At 41.8% G+C, this 23,210-nt stretch overlaps 1 protein-coding gene across 9 annotated transcripts in view; it reads right to left on the minus strand.

Moving 5' to 3' along the window:
• SYT9 (synaptotagmin 9) overlaps positions 1-23,210 on the minus strand; it is a 219,527-nt gene that overhangs the window by 128,821 nt on the left and 67,496 nt on the right. For all 9 annotated transcript variants that reach the window (XR_007910949.3, XR_016218765.1, XM_008265569.5 and 6 more), the window contains exon 3: positions 14,433-14,979. Coding sequence is in view for 7 of the 9 variants with exons in the window: in XM_008265569.5 (XP_008263791.4) it covers positions 14,433-14,979 (547 nt within the window). In the remaining 2 variants the exon portion in view is untranslated. The remainder of the gene's footprint in view (positions 1-14,432; positions 14,980-23,210) is intronic.

The following is a 23,210-nucleotide window of genomic DNA, read 5'->3' on the forward strand; positions in this document are numbered from 1 at the left end:
AATAATAGCAAAGTAAAGATATTTACAGGAACTGTTGCTTTCAGTTGAAAGTTATTGTCAGCCTATGGATGCCCCAAGAAACAGGGGAATAAATATCCTGACTTTAATCTCCTCCCTTCCTTATTGTCTGAACCTAAGCAGAAGCCAGATACCAAGAGAGTTCTTCCAGTTTGAAGAAAGATAAACAAAAACCCAAAGCCTCCAGGAGCACTGAGCAGGAGGAAATGGAAGGAAGCCAAAAGTAATTCCCCAACTAATTTTATAAAGGAAGGATTACCTCAATTCCAAAGCAGACAAGGACAGCACAGTAAATCACATGTATCACCCATGAGCACAAACGTAAAAAATGCCAAGTGAAATGTTAGCAAACTGAGTTCAGCAACGTATAGAAAAGATAAGGTGTCAAGACCAATCTGGAGCATTCTAGGGATATAAGATCGGCTCAAAATTAGAAAGCAATTAATGTAACTAACTAAAACAGTAGATTAAAAGGAAGGGGATCTCACAGGATCATAGCATTTGGTAAAGCAACAATTATTTGTAATAAAAAATTTCAGTCAACCAGGAATAGAGGGATATGTTCTTTTGTTTCATAAGAAAGGATGCTAATTTTACTAAATTTTGTTTGAGAAACAGACTGACAGAAAGATAGTTCCCATTTGCTGCTTTACTCTCCAAATGCCCACAATGACCAAGGCTGGACCAGGCCAAAACCAGAAGCCCAGAATTCGGTTTTCCTATATGGTTGCAAGGACCTAAGTATCAGAGTCATTACCTGCTGCCTCCCAAAATGTGCACTGGCTCAGAGCTGGACTCTGAAACAGAGGTAGGACTTGAACATAGTAACCCTGAGATGACATACATATACCTCAACTGGTATCACAATTACTGGGCCAAATGCCCACATTCTTAACAAGAAGACATCCATAAAATATACAGATAATAAAACTGTACTCTATAGAAATGTGGAGCATTTCATTTAACCCAAGGAAGAACTGGAAGGATGACTATTACCATAATTATTGTTTAGCATTATACTGGAAAGTTTAGTCTGTGAATTAAATAACAGCAATTATAGAATGTAAATAAACAGTATGCATATCAGAAAAAAATAAACAAGTAATAAGATTGAAGCAGTAATTAAAAGTCTCCTATCAGGGACTGGTATGGAGGTGTAGCTGGTAAAGTGACTGACTGTGATGCTAGCATCCCATACAGGCACCAATTCGTGTCCCGGCTGCTCCACTTCCAATCCAGTTTCCTGTTAATGGCCTGGGAAAAGCAGCAGCAGATGGCCAGTGCAGCCCACATGGGAGACTCAGATGAAGCCCAGCGTTGGAACTGCAGCCCTCCAGGAAGTGAGTGAGCAGAGCAGCTTTCTCTCTGTTCCCCTCTCTCTCTGTAACTTTCAAAGTAAATAAATAAATCTTAAAAAAATCCCCCATCAAAGGAAAGCCCAAGGTCTAATGGCTTTTCTGCTGAGTTCTACAAAATATTTAAAGAAGAACTAACTGCAATATTTTTCAAACTATTCCAGAATATTGAAAAGGATGGAACTCTGCCAAATTCTTTTCATGAGACCAGTAATATTCTGACCCCAAAGACACAACACAAAAAGAAAACTATAGACTGTTATCCTTGGTGAACAAATAAAAATTCTCAATAAGATATTAGCAAAGCGAATCCAACACCACATCAAAAAGATTATACATTATAATTAAGTGGGATTTATCCTAAGGATTCAAGGGTGGTTCAACATTTTCAAATCAATAAACATCATAAATCACATCAAACAGAATGAATAAATAATTATATGACCATCTCAATAGATGCCAAAGCATTTGTTAAGATTCAACATCCCTTTGTGATAAAAACTCTTTTTTTTTTTTTTTTTTTTTTTTTTTACAGAGGATCAGTTTAGTATGCATTAAGTAAGGATTTCAACAGTTTGCACCCCCATAGAAACACAAAGTGAAATATATTGTTTGAGTACTCGTTATAGCATTAAATCTCAATGTACAGCACATTAAGGATAGAGATCCTACATGAGGAGTAAGTGCACAGTGACTCCTGTTGTTGACTTTACCAATTGACACTCCTGTCTATGGCATCAGTAATCTCCCTATGCTCCAGTCATGAGTTTCCAAGGCTATGGAAGCCCTCTGAGTTCTCCGACTCTTATCTTGTTTAGACAAGGTCATAGTCAAAGTGGAGGTTCTCTCCTCCCTTCGGAGAAAGGTACCTCCTTCTTTGATGACCTGTTCTTTCCACTGGGATCTCACTCGCAGAGATCTTTTGCCAGAGTGTCTTGGCTTTCCATGCCTGAAATACTCTCATGAGCTTTTCAGCCAGATCCGAATGCCTTTAGGGCTGATTCTGAGGCCAGAGTGCTATTTAGGACATCTGCCATTCTATGAGTCTGCTGAGTATCTCACTTCCCATGTTGGATCACTCTCCCCTTTATTTACTCCATCGGTTAGCGTTAGCAGGTACTAGACTTGTTTATGTGTTCCCTTTGACTCCCAGTCCCTTCACCATGACCAACTGTGAACTGAAACTGATCACCTGGAACAGTGAGATGGCATTGGTACATGACACCTCGATGGGATTGAATTGGAATCCCCTGGTATGCTTCCAACTCCACCACTTGGGGCAAGTCAGCCTGAGCATGTCCCAAATTATACATCTCTTCCCTCTCCCATTCCCACCACCATGTTCAACAGGGATCATATTTCAGTTAATTTTCAACACTTAAGAATAACTGTGCATCAATAACAGATCTAAACCAGTCATATTAAGTAGAACAGATAAAAAAACTACTAAGAGGGATAATGTATTAAGTTGTTCATTAACAGTCAGGGCTATGCTGATCAAGAAATTAGGTACAGAAGGGACATACCTCAAAATTATGAAGGCTATGTGACAAACTCACAACCAAAATCATGTTGAATGAAAAAAGTTAAAGCATTTCTCCTTCCATTGAGTACAAGACAAGGATGTCTACTTTTTTTTGGAGGGGGGGGGAGACAGGCAGAGTGGACAGTGAGAGAGAGAGACAGAGAGAAAGGTCTTCCTTTTCCGTTGGTTCACCCTCCAATGGCCGCTTCAGCCGGCGCACCGTGCCAATCCAAAGCCAGGAGCCAGGTGTTTCTCCTGGTCTCCCATGTGGATGCAGGGCCCAAGGACTTGGGCCATCCTCCACTGCATTCCCGGGCTACACTGGGAGCTGGACAGGAAGAGGAGCGATCGGGACAGAATCCGGCGCCCCGACTGGGACTAGAACCCGGTGTGCCGGCGCCACTATGTCTACTTTCACCACTCTTATTCAACATCGTGAAGTATTAACAAGAGGAGCTAAGGAAGAAAAATAAATGCCTTCAAAATCGGAAGACGTCAAAATACCCATGTTTTCATATGACATAATTTTGTGCATGGAAAAACCTAAATATTCCATCAAAAAGCTGTTAGGGGGTTGGTGCTTTGGTGTAGTAGGTTAAGCCTCTGCCTGCAGCACTGACATCCCATATGGATGCTGGTTCAAGTCCCAGCTGCTCCATTTTCAATCCAACACCCTGCTGATGGCTTGGGCAAGCAGTAGAAGATGGCCCAAGTGGTTGGCCCCCTGCATCCATGTGCAAGACCTCTAAGGAGCTCCTGGATCTTGTCTTCAGATCAGCCCAGCTCAGGCCGTTGTGTCCATTTGAGGAGTGAACCAGCAGATCGAAGACCTTTCTGTCTCTCCCTCCCTCTGTCTGCAACTCTGCCTCTCAAATAAATAATCTTTTGTAATAAAAGTTTTTAGAACTGATAAAACAATTCAATAAAGTTGCAACAGAGCAAAAAGTAGCATTTTTACACCAATAATGAGCTTATTGATAGAGAAATCAAGAAATAAATTCCATTCACAAGCTACAAAAATTTAACATTTAATAATAAATTTAACCAAAGATGTACTTTTCTCTGAAGGGAGGAGAGAACTTCCACTTTGCATAATGCCCTGTCCAAATACTGACAGAGTCTGTGGACTCAAAAGGCTTCCATAGCCTTGGCAGCTCATGTCAAGTCACTGATGTCCAAAATAAGAGTGTTGTTAAATCAACAACAGGAGTCACTGTGTACTTACTCCCTATGTAGGACCTCTGTCCTTAATGAGGTGTACTATGAGAACTAACAGTAAAACTTATCTTCAAACAGTACTTTATACTTTGAGTGTCTATGTGGGTACAAACAGTTGAAATCTCTACTTAGTATAGAGTTGGTCTTCTGTATAAAAAAGTCAATTAAAAATGAATCTTAATGAAAAATAGAATGGGAGAGGGAGTAGGAAGTGGGATGGGAGTAAGGGTGGGTGGGTGGGAATGGGGGAAAGGACCACTATATTCCTAAAAGCTGCACATATGACATTTTGTACTCATTAAATAAAAACCTTAAAAAATTTAACCAAAGAAATTAAAGATCTCTGTAATGAAAATTACAAAATACTTATGAAAGAAATCATCAAGAACATACAAAAATAGAAAGTCATTTCTTTTCCATGGGTTGAAAGAATTAATGCCATTAAAATATCCATATTACCCAAAGCAATCTATAGATTTGATGTAGTAGCTAGCAAAATACAAAGGATATTCTTTACAGAATGAGAATAAGAATCCAAAAATTCATATGGAACCACAAAAGACCCAGAACAGCCAAAGCAACCCTGAGCAAAACAACATCATCTAACTCCAGGCATTACAATCTCTGATTTCAAAGTATGCTTCAAAATTATCAATCAAAGCAGCATGGTATTGGCATAAAAACTGACACAGGTCAATGGAATAGAATTAATCCATTTTCATACAGCCAACTGATTTTTTACAAAGTCCAAGAACATCCATTGGAGAATGGATAGTCTTTTCAACAAATGCTGCTAGCACAACTGGACATACAAATGCAGAAGAATAAAGCTAGCGCCCTACCTCCTACCATTTACAAACATCAACTCAAGACATATCAAAGATTATATATTAATATATAATATAATATATTATATAATTATAATTAATCAATCAATAATATATAAATATATAATATTATATATTATATATATCAGGCATGCAGACAACTTAACAATAAAAAATAACTAATCCAGTTTAAAAATGGGCAAAGGGCTGTATTGCTGCCACAAAACACACCAAACACTGGAGTAAGGGAAAGGGTTTATTGGAGAAAACCGGATAGATTGGAAGAAGGGGCGAAGAAGGAAAAGAGGGAGAAGGAGAGCTTATGAGAGACAGCAAGAGAGACAGAGATGGAGAGAAAGAGAGCCACGTGTTCAAGAACAGGTCCTTTAAAACTTTGCCGGGGGCAGGCAGGGAAGTAGGAACAGCGAATCCCATTAGGATGCAAGTGGAGCTGACACCAGTGGTTGGGCCACATGGCCACTTAGCTTCCAGCAATGGCAGCAGGGGCTAAATTCTAGTATGGTGTCTGGGGTGTAGATTCCACCATAGATAAGACTGCACCATTTTACTAACAAAGGGTGTCAGCATGGTGCAGCATCACTTGTGATGCTGCCAACCTCTATTGCAGTGCTGATGTGAGTCCCGGCTGCTCTGCTTTCTATCCAGCTCCTGCTAATGTACCAGAGGAAGCAACAGAGGACAGCTCAAGTGCTTGGGCCCCTGCCATCCATGTGGGTGACCTAGATAGAGTTCTGGGCTCTGGCTTTGGCCTGGACTGGTCCCAGCCATCACAGCTATCTGGGCAATGAACCAGAGGAAGAAAGCTCTCATTTTTGCTCTCCTTCTGTCTCTGACTTTGTGTCACTCTGCCTTTCAAATAAACAAAGGTTTAATCTTATGATTATAAAATAAACTATAAAAATTAAAAGAAAAAATAAGAAAGGAAGTAGGACGGAGGGTGGAGTATGGGTGGGAAGTATCACTATGCTTCTAAATCTGTATTTATGACATACATGAAATTTGCTCACCTTATATAAATAAAAAATTGTTAAAAAATTTTGGCAAAGGACTTGAATACATAGTTCTTTGAAAGAAGAAATACAAATGGCCAATAAATGTATGAAAAAATATTCAACATCACTGGTCACCAGGGAGTGCAAATCCACATTACAATGAAATATCACCTCACACTCACACTACAGAACAGCTATGATAAACAAAGAGAACAGATGTGGAGAAATGGGAACTCTTACACACTGTTGGTGAGAATATAAATTAATATAGCCACTATGGAAAACAGTATGGAGATTTCCTAAAAACAATTAGAAACAGAACTGCCATATGACCTAGCAATGCCACTACTGGGCATGTATCCAGTATATACGAAATCACTGTATCAAAGAAATATGAGCTCCATCATGTTCATAGTAGCACTGTTCACAATAGCCAAGACAGGGAATCAATATATGGAAGCATATGAATAAAGAACATGTCATGGTACATATACCACTGAATAGCACTCAATCATGCTAAAGAACAAAATCGTGTCGCTTGCAGAAAAATGGTTGCAGACAGAGACATCACATTAAGTGAAATAAGCCAAACACGGAAATACAAATAAATGTCACATGGGAATTTAAAAACCAAAACCCAAGCAACAACAGCAGCAACAACTTCATTTGAACACAGAGTGGTGATTACCATAGACTGGAAGAAGTGAAAGATAGGGGAGGCGGGTTCTTCATTAACTGTGACATATACATGATACTTATATGAGATGTTACTAATAGGGAAAGCTAGGCATGGGGCATATGGGAACTCATTACACTACTTCACAATTTTTGTTGAAATTATAAACTTATTTTAAATATTTTATTTATTTTTTAAAAAGATTTATTTATTTTACTTGAAAGTCAGTTACACAGAGAGACGAGAAGCAGAGAGAGAGAAAGAGAGAGGGAGGGAGGGAAGGAGGGAGGGAAGTCTTCTATCCAATGGTTCACTCTCAAATAGGCTGCAACAGCTGGAGCTGCACCGATCCTAAGCCAGGAGCTAGGAGCTTCTTCTGGGTCTCCCACGCAGATGCAGGAGCCCAGGACTTGGGCCATCTTCCACTGCTTTCTCAGGCCATAGCAGAGAGCTGGATTGGAAGTGGAGCAGCCGGGTCTTGAACCGGCACCCATATGGGATGCTGGTGCTTCAGGCCAGGGTGTTAACCTGTTGCACCACAGTGCCAGGCCCAATTTTTAAATATTTTAAAGACAGAAGAAACAAAACTCATAATTCACAAATTACTGAAAATTTACAAGTCTACAATAAAATTATAAGAATAAATAAGAGCTTTATAAGCACATCAAACAGAAAATAAATATGCATGGGGCCGGCACTGTGGTTCAGTGGGTTAACGCCCTGACCTGAAGTGCTAGCATCCCATACAGGCTTCAGTTTGAGTCCCACTGCTCCACTTCTGATCCAGCTCTCTGTTATGGCCTGGGATAGCAGAAGAAGATGGCCCAAGTTCTTGGGCCCCTGTACCCATGTGGGAGACCTGGAAGAAGCTCCTGGCTCTGGATTGGCACAGTTATGGCCATCTGGGGAGTGAACCAGCAGATGGAAGACTCTCTCTGTCTCTACCTCTCTCTGTAACTCTTTCAAATAAATAAAATAAATATTTTTTTAAAAAGAAAATAAATATGCAAAATATTAGCTATATTCCAGAAATAGATATAAAATGCAGTCTTAGAAAAGATCCCATTTTGGGGCTGGCACTGTGGTGTAACTGGTTAAGTCACAAGTCCTGGCTGTTCCACTTCCAATCTAACCCACTGCTAATGTGACTATGAAAGCAGCGGAACATGGCCCAACTTGTTGGGCCTCTGTACCCATGTGAGACCTTGAAGAAGCTCCTGGCTTTGGCCTGGCTCAGCCTCAGTCATTGTGGCCATATGGGGAATGAACTAGTAGATGGAAGATCTCTCCCTCTTTTTCTCTCCTTTATCTCTGACACTCTGCCTTTCAAATAAATAATCTTTTTTATTAAAGATTTATTTATTTATTGGAAAGGCAGAGTTACAGAGAGGCAGAGGCAGAGAGAGAGAGAGAGAGGGAGATCTTCCATCCACTGGTTCACTCCCCAAATGGCAGCAACAGCCGGAGCTGTACTGATCTGAAGCCTGGAGTTTCTTCTGGGTCTCCTACACGGGTGCAGGGGCTCAAGGACTTGGGCCATATTCTACTGCTTTCCCAGGCCATAGCAGAGAGCTGGGTCAGAAGTAGGGCAGCCCAGTCTCGAATAGGCACCCATATGGGATGTTGGCACTGCAGGTGGCTGCTTTACCTGCTAAGCCACAGCACTGACCCCATAAATAAACCTTAAAAAATCCATTTAAAATAATAAAAAACATGTGGGTATTTAACAATAAACCTGAGCAGAGACATGGAAAATCCTCAGGGAGAATTATAAGCCTTGAGGGGTGGGTGTTTTGTCTAGCAGTTAAGATACTGCTTGGAGGGGCCAGCACCATGGCGCAATAGGTTAACCCTCTGCCTGTGACACCGGCATCCCATGTGGGCGCCAGTTGTAGTCCTGACTGCTCATCTTCCAATCTGGCTCTCTGCTATGGCCTGGGAAAGCAACAGAAGATGGCCTAAGTGCTTGGGCCCCTGCACCCATGTGGGAGACCGGGAAGAAGCTCCTGGCTCCTGGCTTTGGATCGGCGCAGTTCCAGCCATTTCAGCTATTTGGGGAGTGAACCAGTAGATGAATACCTTTCTCTCTGCCTCCCCTCTCACTGTATGTAACTCTACTTCTCAAATAAATAAATAGAATCTTTAAAATAAATATATAAATAAATAAATAAGAAAGATACTGCTTGGAATACCTACTTTCCATATCCTGATTGCAGGCTCTTGCTAACGTACACCCTGGGAGGCAGCAGGTGACATCTCAAGTCACCTTTACATTCATAAATTTCAATTATTTAAAAAAACGTTTATTTGAAAAATCAAACAACAGGGAGAATGACTGACTGATTTTCAGTCCACTGCTTCATTCCCCAAATGGCCACAACAGCTAGGCTGGTCAGGCAGAAGCCAGGAGACAAAAAGTATATCCAGGTCTCCCACATAGGTGGCAGGGACTCGGGTCCTTGCGCCATTATCTGCTGTCTCCAAGGAACGTTAGAAGGAACTCTGGATTAGAAAGCACGGGTGGGACTCGATCCCAGGGATGCTAACGTGGATTGTGGGTCCCAAGCAGCAGTTTAACCCACTATACCACATGCCCACCCTGATTTCAATTTTTTTCACCTGAAAAGATTTATTTATTTGAAAGGCTGACTTACAGAAAGAGAGGGAGATGTGGGCGGGGGGTGGGGTGGGGTGGGGGAGGGATTGATTTTCCATCTACTGGTTTATTCTCCAAATGGCTGCAATGGCCAGGGCTGGGCCAGGCCAAAACTGAGAGCCAGGAGCTTCTTCCAGGTCTCCCATGTGGGCGCTGGGGTCCAAGCACTTGGGCAATTCTCCACTGCTTTCCTAGCTGCATTAGCAGGGAGCTGGATTGGAAGTGGAGCAGCAGGGACTTGAACTGGTGCCCATAAGGGATGCTGGTGCTGCAGGAAGCAGCTTTAGCTATGCCATAGCACTGACTCCAAAATTTATCTTTTAACTACATTTTCCATGAACTTTTTGAAGTTTTCTAATACAGTCGGAAATATTGATATGTTTATTTATTAAACATAAGAACCTCTATTTATCAAAAGGAACCATAGTCTGAATACAAAGATAGCCATACCTGAGAGATTATGTTTATATTACAAAAAAATCAATATAGATTTTTGTGAGGACTGTAAAGAATACATATAAATAAATAAGGAAAAGAAAAGTATAGGAAAAAGTGCTGAATAAGGAAGTTGACATTGTGGTGCAGTGGGTTAAGCCACCACCAGCAACATTGGCATCCCACATGAGTGCTGATTTGAGTCTGGGCTCCTCCATTTATGATCCAACTCCCTGATAATGAGCCTGGGAAAACAGAGGAAGATGGCGCAAGCTTGGGCCCTGGCATCATGTGGGAAACGGAGTTCCACATTCCTGGCTTCAACCTGGCCCAGCCCTGGCAGTTGCAGTCCTTTGGGAGAATGAACCAGTCGATAGAAGATTCTCTCTGTCTCTCCCTTTCTCCCTCTTTTCATAACTCTTTCAAATAAATAAATTTTTAAAGTGCTTGATAAATATTTCACTTACCCAGGAAAATGGAAACATGCATCACCAATAAACATATCAACAGATGATCCACCCTGGCAACTGAGGAATTGTCAATATTTCATTTTACATGCATGCACACACACATATTTATCAGTGTGACAAGTACAAGAGTTGATGAGAAAGTGGAGCATCAGGAGCTGTCATGTCTCACCATGGGAGGATCAATTAGTAGAGCCACTGTGGGAAAGACCTTGTCGCTACCTTGAAAAGTTAAACATGTGTATTCCTTTCCCCTATCAGGAATATACCCAGGAGAAATTATTGCACATATGAACCAAGAGATGTATACAACAATCTTCCACAGTATTATTCACAATCACAAAACACCAATAACATCTTAAATTTCACCAACATAAGAATGCTAACTTGTCATATTCGTACAATATATTAGTATATAGCCATGGAAATACAGAAACCTCTGCTGCTCCATTCATTCCTAGGGTTAAGTGCTACCATCGGTGTTCACTGACCAAGAAAAGCAAGACAAAGAAGAAATATGAAAAGCAGAAGCAGACAAAACCATAACCTATACTGCCTTACATACGAGTGTATTTTACAACATAACTAAACCTCAGGACAGTGCAAGCACATGGTGAGGTTGCCAATATAAGGGTCAGCAAAAATATTTTGGTAATGTTCTACCAACTCTTCAGCTGGAGGTTCACACCTGCTCATTTACCTATTCCTTCATTAATCTGTATGTGAATATTACACACACTATATTATATGCACACTATTACATAAAAATGACTCTTGGCAAACCTCAGGTCTTTTTGAAAATATATTTTAAAGATTTATTTGAAAGGCAGAGTTAAAGAAAGGGAGACAAGAAAGATCTCCCATCTACTGGTTCACTCCTCAAATGGCTGCTATGGCTGGGGCTGGACCAGGCCAAAGCCAGGAATCGAACTCCATCTGGGTTTCCTACATGGATGATAGAGACCCAAGGACTTGGGCTATCCTCTGTTGCTTTCCCAGGCTTATTAGCTAAATTGGAAATGGAACAGCCAGGCACTGGCTGGCATTGTAGGCCACGGCTTAACCCAGTGTGCCACAATGCTGGCACCAAAACTTCAGATCTTTATGGTCAGTTTCAACACAAAGTCACATTAAACAACAAAAACAACAACACACACAAAAAAACATAGCTTGGACCAGAGTTGTAGCATAGCAGGTAAAGCCACCACTTGCAATGACATCCCATATGGATGCCAATTTGTGTCCTGGCCTGCTCCACTTCTGATTCAGCTCTCTACTAATGGTCTGGGAAAAGCAGCAGAAGATAGCTCAAGTACTTGGGCCTTTGTCACCCATGTGGGAGACCCAGATGAAGCTTCTGGCTCCTGGCTTTGGCTTGGCTATTCCAGGTACTTGTGGAGTAAACCAATGGATAGAAGACCTCTTCCTCTGTCCCTCTGTCTCTCCCTCTCTTTCTGTAATTCTGTCTTTCAAATAAATAAATAAATTTTTAAGAAACAAATTAAAAAAAAAAAAACAGCCCCAAGTCAAACTTTTTAAAATGTAACTTAAAAATGTATGTGGAAGATTGTGAAATAATCTGTAATTGTGTTCTCAGGACCTCTCCTCTCCTGCACCCTCCAGAAGGCCTACGTAAATGCTCAGATTTATTGTTTGAAGAAACAACTGGGAAATCTGAAGCCATTAGCCTCATGTCATTTTCTTTATTGAGAAATAATTTCACAATTTCCTTAACTACAGAAATTCTGGATTTTCCATCAGTGGACAGGAGACCTAGTCCAAGGAGAGAGCTGAAATGAGAGTGATCTTGATCAGAGGTCTCTACAGCCTGGCACCCTATATCCTTGTCCCTCGGGAACCTGCTCAGGGAGACAGTCCCACCAGGGATCAGTTATATCTAGATCTGCATCAGCCACAGTGCACTCAGTGCTGCTGTAGCCACACAGCCCCAGAAGGGAACCCCCACTGAGCTTTATAACCTCCCCAGATACTTCATGGAATCCATTTGTTCAAAAGATATAAATTGACATCTCACTAGATGATAGGACCCACCTCTCCTCCTTCCACTCTGAGATCAGGTCTCAGTCCAAGGATCGTCACTATGGGTAGCAGCCTGTGTCCCAGCTTCTGTACCCCAGGAGCCCTGCTAAACATCTCAGTGAGGAGGTTAATTCTGGGGCCATTCCTACCACAGTATAAGCAGCCTGCCACTTTGTTTTGGTAATGCTTGTTGTGATGCCTCCTAATTTAGGCAATTGGAATTTGGAAGATAATCCTTGCTTTCCCCAGCATCCATTTCTGGGTCTGCATATATTATAGCCTCTCACAATGAACAGGTCGATTTCTTTTCCAGTATCCAAAGCATTTTAGTTTCATCAATTGCTCTTCTCTGTAATGTCTCATCTTTTCCTTTCTCATCATAATGATAACAGCCAGTTCCTCCTTTTCCCATACTATACTTTGCTTATCTGGATAGCAGGAAGCTGGCACTGGTACCTTGTGGCATGTGGAAAGAAGGTGTCCATTACAACAGCCAAAGTGGGGGCAAGTGTTGTGGCATAGCAGGTAAAGTCATCGTTTGCAACACTGGCATCCCATATGGGCACTGGTTTGCATCCTGGCTTCTCCACTTCCAATACAGCTCTTTGCTGATGACCTAGGAAAAGCAGTGGAGGATGGCCCAAGTGTTTAGGCCCCTGACATTGATGTGGGAGACCTGGAAGAAGCTCCTAGCTCCAGGCTGTTGCAGCCATTTTAGAAGAGAGCTAGAAGATGGAAGATCTCTGTCTGTCCCTCTCTCTCTGATACACATCTTTAAAAAAAAATAGCCAAAGTAGGGACCGGTGCTGTGGCATAGCGGGTAAAGCCGCTGCCTACAGTGCCAGTATCCTATATGGGCGCCAGTTTGAGCCCCGCTGCTCCACTTCTGATCCAGCTCCCTGCTAATATGCCTGGGAAAGCAGTGGAAGATGGCCCAAATCCTTGGTCCCCTGCACCCATGTGGGAGACCCATAAGAAACTCCTGGCTCCTGGCTTTGGATCAGCCCAGCTCTGATCATTGTAGACATTTGGGAAGTGAACCAGAGGACAAAGATCTCTCTCTGCTTCTGCCTCTGCCTCTCTATAAATCTGCCTTTCAAATAAATAAAGAAATCTTTAAAAAAAAATCCAAAGTTTAGTTGAGGCCCCCAGTTCACAAAAAGTGGCAATATTTGGTCACTGGAGAAAGATTCTGTGTGTCCTCTTCCTAAGCAAAGTGACAGTCTTTTACTCAATAGTCTCCAAACTCAAGCTGAATCAGTGACTGAGCTGAGTGTGGCAGGTGGTGCTCCGTATCTTTGGACACCAAGGAAGAGGAAGAGAGCTACGCTGTCTTTGGAAGGGCTTGTATTTAAGAAAACAAGCTATCACAGTTGTCTTGGTGGGACCACGTTGGTGAAAGAAACAAGTGGTTTTAAACTATCAAAGTTACCTAAGAAAATCCAATTTTCTTCTCTATTTCCAGAGTGTCAATACACCTCTGTAGGATAGAGAAAAGGATGTGAATTGAGTGAAAATATCACCCCTGTGATCTTATGTCTGAAACGTACATATGGATTTATGGTACCACTGCACAGAGCCCTGCCTTCTCTCCTGTGCTCTAAGCTGAACAGATCTTCCCTAGATTAGCTTTCTCACTATATGTAGCTTTTTCCGGATTGGTCTCCTTGTGACTTTGATTCTGTGAATTTCACATTTAAAAATGTGGTGCCCAGTCTTCTTAACTACCTTTGCTTCTAGGGTTGAACTTCAGCATCTTATCCAAGAATGCTATCGAGCCAACTTGAGAACATAGGCAAGCACTTAATGCTCCTAGAGTCAGGCATTGGTCTCCTAGCTGCAGACTCCAGTTAACAGAATTCCAGGATCCACTTAGCACAAGCAACCTAAGAAAGCTCCACAGAAAATGTGATATGAAGGTCAGGTCATATCTGCTATCTGTTAGAGAACAGCTACAAATCAGAAAGTAGAAGAGACAGTAACAGTTACTCCTTAATATTGTTTCCATGAATAATTCTTAGAAATTTCAAAATGCGTATCATTAAAGACCTGGTTTTAGAACAATACAATGACATTCTAAAGTAATAGCAACATGTATATTGACATGAATTTTATACTCTGTCCTCCCAATAAAATAATGTATAAATAATCTGTTTCTAAGCCCACTGCACCACACCCCAAATGAAGAAATGCTGGACTCACATTGGTGACATATTCGATATCCTTCCAAAGGATGCACTCTCTGGGGAAATCGGCCAAGTCTAAGAAGTGTTCCACTACCACTTGTCCGATTAAGTCGTGGCGAGAGAACCTGTCAAAGTCGTACACAGAGAAGTGAAGCTTTCGTGCTTCGAGGTCGTTGTAGGGAACCGGAAATAAAAACACTTCATCAAAAACAGGGTTCAGGGTCTTTCTGTGAACCTTAGTCTGGTGCTTTGTTTTCCGATCAGGAAGCAAATAGATCTTGACATAAGGATCTGAAGTCCCAGAAAAGTCCTTGGCCGGCAAATTGACAGCTTTGTGAATCTTCACTATGAGCTGCTCTAAGTCACAGTCATATTTTAAAATGAAGTTCAGTTTTCCACAAGCTTTGCTGTTACTCCTTCTCCCATCATCATTATCCAGTGACCTCTGCTTATATAACTCCGGTTTAATTCTACCAATTCCAGTCAACTGCTCCTGCTTTTGAAGCTGCTGGATATTGAAGTCTGGGTTTGACAGGTTGAGTTGTCTTCGGATTGAATTATGCCTTGAATGAAGAGCAAGACAGAGCCAAGTTATAACCTCATTAGCTATGGGTCTTTTAGAAACTTGTGCCTGGAATGTAGGTAGACTGTTATGGTAGGAGCTTAGATCTGTGGACTTTTTTCTCTTTTGGCCTAAATTCAAAATGCTCATCAATGTGAATAAGCTGCTCCCTACGGCTTGAGGCTCAACACTGAGGCCTGGTATCAGGAAATGAACTTACTAACATGTGACCTTGGAGCTTTAAAGGTTTAATGCACTTTCTCAATTGTCTGATGTGCCATTAAAGAAGCTTATCTGGCTGGCAGAATGTAAAGGTTGTACAAACTGCTTTGAAAACAAAATTATCTACTCTTATAATATTCTGAAATTCAAATAGTTAGGTAAGTATTGTCTTTGGAAAGATGAATCGTTCTCTAAATTACACAGAATTTCTTGTCACTGGCTTACAGTTTATAAGGATGTGAATTCCTAGTTCAAATTCAAATCAAAGCATTTCATCACAAGAAGAATTCTTCCTCAGGTGAAAATACATGTGACTGGATATGTCTGCTTATGGTGCATTGTGTTGGCTTTGACAGGTACAAGAGACAGCTCTGGAATTGTGTTTTTTTGTTGTTGTTGTACTATGCGGGTGATTAATGATCAAGAGTTTTATTTCTGAAATAAACATTAATGACACAAAAATTAAAGGTGGGCTACCATAAATGCATATAGGGATTCAGTTACAGAAGGTTGGATTTGGCTTTTGCAAATTATATATTTGGCAACAGAGTATAAGTATAACGGAATATAATAGGGTATATCCTTACCCTATCAGCTTATTGGTTTAGGTTATAAGGATCCTGAAAGATAGGTTTTAAAAATTTCGTTAAAATTTGTCTTGTTTGTGTGGGTCCTCACAAGTTGAAATAGTCATTACACACAAGGTTGTTTTTAAGGTTATTTTTGTTTGTTTTTAGCCCAGAATTCAGTCATTATATTGTGTTACATGTAGTTGTTCAATAACATTAATTAAAATACCATCTCTGCTAGAAGGTGATGGGAAACAGCCAGGCTGCCTCCTAGGGACTGATAAATAGGTGGAGAGGCAGAGTGAATATTTGGATTTGTCTTCCTTTCTTAAGACTACTTTCTGAAATAAAAATTAAAAATAGGATTATTAGATCCTAAACATGTTTAGAACTACTCTCCCTTGTCACCACAGATGTTGTTAGGCTAAACTTCCCTCTTCAGCTTAAAATAGCCTCTTGGTCACTAATCACCCACACGGTACAAGAGTGCTATCACAGAGCTGTCACTGTACCTGCCAGACACAGCGCTCTACAGCAAACAAATAAATCCCAGTCTCAAAGATTCCCACAACCTTAATGTTCTTTATCTTACAATTTATGGGGTGGGGGGGAAAGGCAGGAGACACTAAGTGCCTAAAACTGGGCTCTGCACTAGCACATCTAGGAAGTCCCATGTCCAGATGTAGGACTGCTGTGGGGCTAGAATGGAACTTTCATCTCGCTGTACTGGACTTTGTGGATAGAAAGGACTGGTAGAGAGCACAAGTATCCTGTCCATGCAGAGGCCAGACGGGGCTGCTACAAGCTCTGTCTCCCTTTGCTATTGATTTTTTTTTTGCAAGACAGATCCAAAAAAGCTTCAAAATTTGGTCCTAGTCAGTTCCCAACATTCTTAGAGGGACTTGTTAGTGAGACTAACTAGCGAGGATTAGCCTGGGTCACTATGGGTGCTGTTCAATTAGTGCTTCAGGCAGGATACACAACAGACTCATAGAATGGCAGATGCCCTAAGCAGCACTCTGGCCTCAGAATCAGCCCTTGAGGCATTCGGATCTGGCTGAAAAGCCCATGAGAGTATTTTAGGCATGGAAAGCCAAGACACTCTGGCAAAACAAAAAAAAAAAAAAAAAAACAAAACAAAAAAAAACCTAAATGAAAGATCTCTGTGAGTGAGACCCCAGTAGAAAGAATGGGCCATCAAAGAAGGAGGTAACTTTCTCTGAAGGGAGGAGAGAACTTTCACTTTGACCATGGCCTTGTCTAAATAAGATCAAAGTCAGCAAACTCAGAAGGCTTCCATAGCCTTGGCAACTCATGACAAGAGCCTAGGGAGATTGCTGATACCATCAACAAGAGTGCCAATTTGTTAGGTCAACAACAGGAGTCACTGTGCACTTATTCCTCATGTAGGATCTCTGTCCTTAATGTGTTGTTCAATGTGAATTAATGTTATAACTAGTACTCAAACAGTATTTTACACTTTGTGTTCTGTGTGGGTGCAAACTGTTGAGATCTTTACTTAATATATACTAAACTGATCTTCTGTATGTAAAGATAATTGAAAATGAGTCTTGATGTGAATGGAATGGGAGAGGGAGCGGGAGTTGGGAGGGTTGCGGGCAGAACGGAAGTTATGGGGGAGGGCATTGTAATCTATAAGCTGTACTTTGGAAATTTATATTTGCTAAATAAAACTTAAAAAAAAAATTAGTGCTTCAGTTTACACAATAAAAGTGCTCCCCGTAAGTCCTCCTGGATGCTCCTTCTTGGGTCTTGAGTCTATGGTAGGGCAATGATTCTGTATCTACACCCAAGTCCAGGCCCTGCCCCTCTACTTGTCACTTTTCTCCCCAGGGATTGCTGAGCAAACTGTCTGCATAACAATTTACCATTGGCTTTTTTGAATACTGGCTTTAAATTCATCACAGCAACATTGTGTCTTCACCCCTGTCTGCAAAACTAACCCTACCATGTAAATTTAAATATTAATCGCAGATGCGTGGATTTGGCTACTTAGCAATGGAACACATTCTGTTTTACATGCACATTTTCTTAGACATGAGATCTGAAGAGAAATTAGTTCTACATGCTCAGCTGCTGCTAACCTCGATAGATTGCTGGGGGGTGCTTGAGGAGGGCATTATGGAGAGATTTGTACTTCAAAGACCAAAGCAAGATCCCATTCCCTAGGAACCAATTACACAGGAAGCCCTCCACCCCAAATCGTAAGACAAATGAAGAGTCTTCTTAAAAACTCAATCATTGAAAATGATTATCTATCAATGTTTTACATGATTATTTCCATTCCCTATCATCCTCACTCCCATTCAGAATCACGCTTACTATCGGGGAAATAGTTCAATCTAACTGTGAGGTAGTGGTGCACTACAGATAACAAAGACTGCAACAGGGCATGACAATTTCTCACTTCCTGGGGCTTCCTTCAGGAGAGAGTTAGAGTTCACTGGAACTGGGGCATGGGTAGAACGGAGAGCAAGAGCAGCCAGAGAACCACGGTAACTCATAACCTTTCTGTGTAACCTCTGCAGCTCTGGGAGTTGGAAATAAGCAAGCAGGGGTGGGAGGCTGCCTCGGAGACATGAAGGAGAAGGTGGGGTGGAAGAATTGGAAAATCAATATTCCAATATTCCACAGTTCTCATAGGTTACTCAAATGGAGACAAGAAGGAAAAGCAGGCATGCAGTAGGAAGGGAGACACAGAACAGTGTTATGGCCTGAATTCTCCCCATCCTGGATGAGGTGGCTGTGCATGGTCAATGGAAGCGGTGTCTTAGTACAGTGAATAAGCGGCTCTACAGGGCACAAGGGTCTAGAGTGATAGTGACCATTACATTGAGCGAGCATGGCAGGGAGGGATCTGTATTATGAAGCAGACTGCCCTCTGAGTAAGTCTGGGAGTCCTGTATTTTGGTGTCCTCTGGGCTTACGGTACATAATGAATAGAAAGAAGAAAAATAAGAGTGGGCATTGTGATGCAGTGGTTTAAGCTACTGCTTGGAACACCCACATCCCATAACCTGGTATTGGTGTGAGTCTGCTTCCAATCCAGCTACCTGCAAATGCACCTGAGAAGCAGTTCATGATGCTTGGGTTCCTGCTTTCCATGTGGGAGACCTGAATGGAGTCCCTGGCTCCTGGCTTTGGCCGAGCCCAGCCACAGCAGTTATTGTTGCAGTCATCTGGGGTGTGAGCCAGTGGGTGGAAGAGAATCTCTCTCTCTCTCTCTCTCTATGTGTGTGTGTGTGTGACTCTAGTCTTCAAATAAATAAATATATCTTATTAAAAAAAAGAGAGGAAAAAGTGGACCCCGAGGTAGTAGGGGTAGTGGGGAGGAAAGTTGAGAAATAGGTTCCTCTGTAAATAGTCACACCCTAATGCTGTCTCAGAGAGGCTGCCTGCTGAGGTTGGAACTCCCAGTGTCCTCCCTCTTCCATCCTCCATCAGGGCAGGCCAGACTGTTTCCTGACATAAAACAGGCAAGGAAGAAAACGTGGGCTGCATTTGGCTACCTGAGACCTGAGTTAGAATGTTGGAGACTGAAGAAAGCTTGAGTTCAAAGACAGTTTACAAAATCTGAGAAGCAAATTTCCCACAGCAAACTCAGCTTCATGCTGAGTTACCGCCATGGGTCAGGAGGGGGCAGGAGCCCAAAGGCTAAGGGGTTGTCCTCTCTCCTTTCCTCAAATGTGACTTAACCACTCTTTGTTCTAGTCTTAGTCCCCAAATCAACACCGTAAAAACCAACTTTGTCCATCAAATCTAAAGAAGGAGGACATTGAATACAACTAAACATATATAGATGTGCAGAACAAGGTGTCAAATGGGGTAGAAGGCCAGAAAGGCCAAGCCTAACCACTGCCCTGAAGGAAATGACTTGTCAGGCCGGTAACTACAGGGCAGGGAAGAGGAGGTTAAGTACTGACCAGAGGTAGCTGGAAGCAGAGAGGGAGGAAGGAACACTCTGGCTCAGGAAATTTTCACGGAGGGGAGGGTACATGAGCTGGACTTGCTAATTCCCTTGGCTTCATCCTCATTTGCTTCTGGGCTGATGCTGAAAACTTCAGCAGAGAAAGTAACAGAACTTTCATCCTGGTTCCCACTCCCCAGCAGGACAGCATCTTCAGCTCTTCCTCCCCAGTAGCTTTCTCCAGAGTCCTCTACATTTTGGACTCTGTAAGAGTCAGCACCCAGAATCCTCTGCGTCTCTTCTATCACTGGGTTTTCTGTGCAGCCGTGGGCAGGGGTGCTCTCTCCTATGTCTCCTCACTTTGATGGCCCCATCTCAGAGGTGACATCCCATGTATCCTTTCCCTGGTTCTGAGGCACCATTGTTGACTGGACTTCAGGCGCCAAGGAGAGGCAAGAGAGAACTTGTAGTTTCTGAACTGTTAATGATGTCTTGCCTATGCTTAACTGGTCATATCTCTACTTCTTTTCCTTCCCAGAAACACTTGGTGAAGAAGAAAGAATTGAATTTTCCTAGCGCACAGGCAGACACCAAAGAAGGGAATTTCCAGGACAGGGAAAGATGAAATCATACTATAAGGTCAGGAGGAAGTAGAAAGCTGAGGCTTTCTTGACCTAGGCTTCTAGGATGACTGAGATAATGAAGATGTAGGCAGCCAGCCTTGGAACCCAGTGGAGGTGTGTGATCGAGTGCACTTGGATACACAGAAGCACGACCTGCTTCCACCCACACTCTCCCAAGTTAAAATAAGTTTGACACTTTAGGGTCACTTTCAAATACCTTAGCTTTTATAACCAAGATGAGCCTTTGTCCACCAACAGTTTCCCTACAGCTGCTCACTTCCCAAGTCTCTCTCCATTCTATTGCTCTCTCTGGCTCCTGTATCCAGTCTTCACTTTCACCTCACATATCTTATACATTCTTTCTGGATTCATCTACTAAGGAACAATATGAGCACATCAATGTGTATACTTGTTGCTCATCTACTGGGCCTTTAAGGGCAAGATATATCTTTTTCTGTCTTTAATACCAAGACTTAATGTAGAATTTTACACATAACACATGTGTAATACGTGTGTCAAAATAGAGGAATGTATAGACAAAACAGTTTGATAATTAAAATCTGAGAGAAAAAAACACACTTAAATTTAGTTTCAAGGTCTTATGGAAGTTGAGATACAGTGAAACAACTGTCATTATTGAAGCAATTTATCAAAAGCTGAAGAAATAACTAAAACAGTGATTTATTTAAAAGTTATGTTTTAGATATTTACATCTCCCCAACGTTCTTAATACACAAAAATATGGCTAACTAAAAATGTGTTGGGGCCAGCTGTTGTGGTGCAGTGGGTTAAGGCACCACCTGCAACACTGGAATCCATATGGACACAGGTTTGAGTCCATGCTACTCTACTTCTAATCCAGCTCCCTGCTAATGTGCCTGAGAAAGCAGTGGAAGATGGTACAAGCGTTTGGGCACTTGCCACCAAATTAGGAGACTTAGATCAATTTCAGGGTCCTGGCTTCCGCCTGGATCAAACTCGGCCATTGCGGCCATTTAGGGAGTAAACCAGTAAATGGAAGATCTCTCTGTTGACCTCTTCCTAACTCTGTCTTAAAAATAAATAAAATAACTGCTTTTTAAACAAAAAGAAATCTGATGATTTCTTCTAAATCAAATGCATAAAGTACAACATGCATTCTTTGTACATTACTTATTGGAATTGTGGCCAGTAACTGGGCCTAAATTTAAAGGGTGATGCTTATCTCCACCCTGCAATTTTGTCAGTGTATTTCTGTGACTCTATGGATTGTTTAAGAGATTAGGTCAAAAGTCTAAATGATGGGTGCTTAATGGATGTGAGGCCCAGGATAAACAGGAAGGCCGCCATGGCCTTAACACAAGCCTTCTTCTAGTAAAGCTTCTTAACTGCGTCTATGCCAACCTCTGGGTTGCTATGACTTGGTAACTAACGCTGGCCAGGAGACAGGGCTGAGATCAGACTTTGGCAATATCATGCAGGGCCCCCATAGGCCTGACAGAGAGTCTGTGGTGTGAGAACTGAGATTTTTCAAGAAACCAAAGTGTTACATAGAAATTTTGAGAAGGCTTAAGTAAACAAGATGAAACTTCACCTTGTAGCATAAACCAGAAAATAGATTAGATGGCCTTTCAAGGTTCACTCTATTTTGGGGATCCAAGAATTTTCATATATTTGGAATAGAGATTTTTATAAATCTCTTTTTTGAAAAATTCCATAAAAATAACATATTCATATTCTCAGCACACTAGGTCATTAAACAAGTGGGATTTCATCATAATTGAAAAGAATTAGCAGGAATTTTGGATGGGCCCAATAGTAACTGAGCTCACTAGGCACAGAATCTCAACATGCTCGACCTTGGAAGAACAACAGAAAGTCATCCTGACCAGAAACATTCTTAGGAGATAAAGCAAAGCTCATTTTCAGGATGTTTTAAAAAAAAATGCAGTGATGTGAACCATGCAGATGGAAGCTGAAGAGGCCAGGTGAGGTTGGGAGATGGTAAGGATGCCCTTGAATGGGAGTCTAAGTCTTCTGTAAACTGGGCTGAGATGGTGTCTTAAGAACCCTGGGGGCTGGCGCCGCAGCTCACTAGGCTAATCCTCCACCTTGCGGCACTGGCACACCGGGTTCTAGTCCCGGTCAGGGTGCCGGATTCTGTCCCTCTTCCAGGCCAGCTCTCTGCTGTGGCCCGGGAGTGCAGTGGAGGATGGCCCAAGTCCTTGGGCCCTGCACTCCATGGGAGACCAGGATAAGTACCGGGCTCCTGCCATCGGATCAGCACGGTGCGCCAGCCGCGGTGGCCATTGGAGGGTGAACCAACGGCAAAGGAAGACCTTTCTCTCTGTCTCTGTCTCTCACTGTCCACTCTGCCTGTCAAACAAAACAAAACAAAAAACAAAACAAAACAAAACCCCTGGCATGAGTGTGACTGGTGGTGGATGGATGTAGTAAGATGGCAGTGAGAAAGTAACGAACATAATCTGAATGGAGACAGAAGAAACAACAGCTGGAACAACAGGTTACTTAGCACCAACTAATCAAAGAAGACCTTCTCTTCCTCCAACAGGGAATCAAAAATACTACTTTAAAAAGAATGCTAGAAATGCTTTGGAGCATGAAGGAAAGTTCACTCATTTTTTAATTTGAGTTTTCTTATAATGTAATACAGTTTTTAAAATATACTACTTTTAATATGATAAGATCATGAAAAATGATACATATTTCCAGACAATCCACAAAACTAGGTCGCTAGTAATTTAGGTATGAATGTTCTGAATGCATCACAGGGCAAATTGTCAGTATTAGGTCAGAAGCAGATGGAAAGAGTTTAGTTTTCTTCTGGTAGTTCAGATATTAACTAAAGCTGATTTTGGCCATCAGAAAAATAATTTAATTGCATGCCTCC

Source organism: Oryctolagus cuniculus, chromosome 1 (assembly GCF_051225735.1).
Source record: "Oryctolagus cuniculus isolate XC-2025 breed Fujian yellow rabbit chromosome 1, ASM5122573v1, whole genome shotgun sequence".
Classification (NCBI taxonomy): Eukaryota; Metazoa; Chordata; class Mammalia; order Lagomorpha; family Leporidae; genus Oryctolagus; species Oryctolagus cuniculus.